This window comes from Limulus polyphemus, unplaced genomic scaffold (genome assembly GCF_000517525.1).
Source record: "Limulus polyphemus unplaced genomic scaffold, Limulus_polyphemus-2.1.2 Scaffold1169, whole genome shotgun sequence".
NCBI classification, from domain to species: Eukaryota; Metazoa; Arthropoda; class Merostomata; order Xiphosura; family Limulidae; genus Limulus; species Limulus polyphemus.
The window spans coordinates 334,987-338,641 of record NW_013666779.1 but is presented as its reverse complement, the minus strand read 5'-3'; the positions used below and the strand labels follow the sequence as shown (position 1 = coordinate 338,641).

At 29.1% G+C, this 3,655-nt stretch overlaps 1 protein-coding gene across 1 annotated transcript in view; it reads right to left on the bottom strand.

Moving 5' to 3' along the window:
* Positions 1–79: 79 nt before the first annotated feature.
* The window catches only part of LOC111086530 (CDK5 and ABL1 enzyme substrate 2-like), a gene marked incomplete at its 3' end in the record, with an annotated part of 59,001 nt that continues 55,425 nt past the window's right edge, over positions 80–3,655 (bottom strand). The window contains exons 7-9 of the mRNA XM_022389717.1: positions 2,037–2,173; positions 332–438; positions 80–209 (exon numbers count right to left, since the gene is read on the bottom strand). Coding sequence (XP_022245425.1) covers positions 80–209; positions 332–438; positions 2,037–2,173 — 374 coding nt within the window. The remainder of the gene's footprint in view (positions 210–331; positions 439–2,036; positions 2,174–3,655) is intronic.

The window sequence follows — 3,655 nt, the reverse complement described above, 5'->3', positions numbered from 1 at the left end:
ATATATATATATATATTGATGCTATCCCATATTCTGCATTTTTTTGTTTTTTTTATATTGACAATCACATAACATTCACCTTAACATTATCCACTTTGTTAAAAACTAAAGTAACTTGGACAATTTTTTCAGAAAATAATGAAAAAAAAGGAAATTTGAATATATATCCTACCTCTTGTCGAGCTATCTTGCACATCTCTCGTTTCAGACTGAAATAAGAAACATTTCGTGAGATTTTTTTAAAATCTTTATAAAGTAAACCACCTACATAAAACCATGATTAGTTATAAGAAAGGACTATACTATATTGACCAGTAGTTTCCCCACTCACCTCCTAAGTTTGCTTAATGTCAATTGAATCAGTGGAAATCGTTCACGAAATTTTTCATTCAACTCCTTTTTCAGGTCAGATGGCTTAACATAATCAATTACAGATGTCTGAAAGGAATCAAAGTTGCTTGAATTAGGATAACATTAACACTATTTTCATGTTTAAACCTTATGAATAAAAATGTTATTTATTTAGCTCATGTCACATAAACAGGTCCTGTATAATATTTTATATACACTAATACTATGCCATTTTCATGAGCTTCTTAAATGGTCTTTACAGCTGTCGTTCACTTTTGAAAATACTCACTTGCATGTTATAACCAAAGTGTACACACATTTCCTTTTATTTGAATCTTAACATCAAAATTACAAAAATAGTATTTTATAAACCGGGAATGTTTAAGCAAGAGTATTTTAGTGTAACATTAAATTCTATCTTTAGTACTTTGTTTCTGTGAGGCACTTCATCTACACAATCCAAAAACAGTTTATACTAATGTCTATAATTGTTCCTCATTTTATTTATTAATTTTGAATGACATCTGTACTTAAAAACCAAAACTGACAGAAAAAAAAATGTTTATGAGCTACATCCAAAGCCTACCATTAACAGTGTTTTACCAATGGTTTGGCAATTGGAATCAGGCTGATAATTGAATAATGGGGTGTCAATCAAAATCAATAGATTTTGTCAAATTTCCTGATTACGGAAAGCCAAAGTACATTCTCTGTAGTCATTGCAATTTTTAGGGTTAAACTATCAGCAATATAACTCAATGACATCATCAACTTTACTGTACTTAATCAGAATCAGGGTGATCACGCACTATAATAACCAGCAATTGGTGTGTTCCAATTGTGACATGATCGGTAAAAATGAACCATTAATACACATCAAAGAAAATTGTACAAAATTACAAGTCTTTACATTAGCAAAATTACAATGGCTTTATACAGGGTTATAAAAGAACACAGTATAATTCAACATACCAACCCTGGCATTCTTCCAGCCTTGAAGACACCAGCTGAAGTTGTCTAACATGCTAAGTGTTGATATGTATGATAACAAAGTTTATTATAATCTTATTCTGTGTTATCAAACATTAAAAAAAACTTTGATCTACTCAGAATTTATACGAATAATACCTCATTTGCATCTGTTTTTTTTACAAAATCAATAAGACCAAAACTCTCAGCTTCTACAATAAAACTATACAATATGCAATACAACATATCTAATAAAAATACTCTGAAAAATACACCATATAGTTCATCCACTGCTAAATATTTTTTTCCATAGTAGTACATTTTTTTTTTTTTATAAACATATGTAAGACTATCATATTAAACCAACACAATTCTCAGTCCCTATAATGTAATGCTGTGTTTTGTTTCTAGACCTCATGGCCCGCAACATACACGAAAACTGCAGATGAATGTACTTTTTGTTTTGTTATTTGAGTACTTATTCAGTAGATACTTTTTTACTCTAACTTAAGTAAATTTCAGGATGGATACTTTTACTTGAACTTGAGTTACATATTTTAGTACTTTTTACACCCTGGTAACTTTATTATGACCCACAAAAAAATATCAGTAACTGGAGTTAACCTTCAAACTTCTTTGTAAACTTTCTTAATCTCTTTTGCTTTTGTTTTATATGAATAGTAAGAACAGTAAATAAAATCAAGTGATTAACTTACAATGTATGAAGGAAACGTCAACACAGTACTGTGTTTCCCAGTGACAAGTTCCGGATCATCAATAAGATTAGGATGATATGTCATCTTGGAATGAGTGGAGTGGTAATCAAGTCCTTGACTGTCTTCCCAGTCAAAAACTTTAACAAAATATTAAAATATGAATCAAATAAAACAAAGCAGAATAAGTATCCTATTTTTCAAAATTTACTATAACTAGAGCTTCATACATAGACACTACTACATGTTCATAATTTTACAAATGTAAGCAGAAAAGTTTTATCAGAATTAAGTCATACTAAAATACTGGAAAAAGCATTTACATTTTAAGTTTTAAAAAAGCAGTTTAAATAATGGATGAAAAATGTAGCAAAGCTTCATTTTAATCATTTGTTTAGATTCCAATTTAAAAACAAGTCTCATATAGAAAATTAATGTTCTACTGTAAGATATGTTAAAATGTGACATTAATAAACTTAATATATTGCATCCCTCTGTCATTATGATTGTATATTATTATTATTATTATAAAGAAAAATGCTAATATACAGATTTTTATCTTCAACCCAATATTCTTACAAGTAATGAAAAAAAATTTTGAAAAAAATAAAGATGATGTAGGGATGACAATGCCAAAAATTACAGAAATGAGATAGGGATTAATAAACAAAAACATACAAAAATCTCTACATAAGTAGCCAAATCTTTCTATAAAAACTTTTATCTACAGCTAAATGTTCAATTACCTTCAATTGCATAATTTCAGGTTTGAATCAAAGTATTTGAACTGAATAATGCTGTAAAGTCTCACAATGGCTAATTCTCATAAGCTTGTAACATTGAATCAGTGGCTACTTATGTAGGAATTTTTTTTAGTTTTGTGTATTCATCCCTACCTCATTTCTGTAATTTTTGGCATTGTCATCCCTACATCATCTTTAATTTTTTTTAAATTCTTTCCTCTCTTTTTTTAAACAATGAATGGCAGTCGCTATAAAGGCATCAGTTTTAGCCTGGCATGACGAGTTGTCTTTATGGACATCATGTGTGGGAGTTAGTGAAATGCTACACTGCTTCTGCACTCCCCAAGTTAAAATGAAACATTTCGATGTGTAAGTCACTGCAACAACTTCAAACATTGGTGAGCTACTCCTTTGTTGCCAGAATCAGAATAATCAGTAGAACATTTGGCTATTACGCTACTCACCAGTTCTCTACCTTAGCGATGTTTTTTTGACAAAACTTGAGGTCTTACTAGCTTTTGAAAAACCTCAAAAACCTAAGTTAGGTGTTAATAAGTTAGACTGTTACAAGAGAGATTTCAGACTATGATAAAAAATACATAATATGTGGTGGCAATTTTTTTCCTGGCCATCCCTACATACTAAGCACTACTGTTCTTAGTTATAAAGACCTCTGTCACTACCTATTTCTCCACTAAGTTTCTAACTATCTTCCCGAGAGCCAGGCCAGTTAAATTAAATTTTTATGCCACAGTCGTACTAATTTCAAATGTATGTGTATATATATATATATATATATATATATATATATAATAATAAATAAATATATATAGTATAATTACTATATTATATTTATTATTTATTAACTAAAGAAAATAA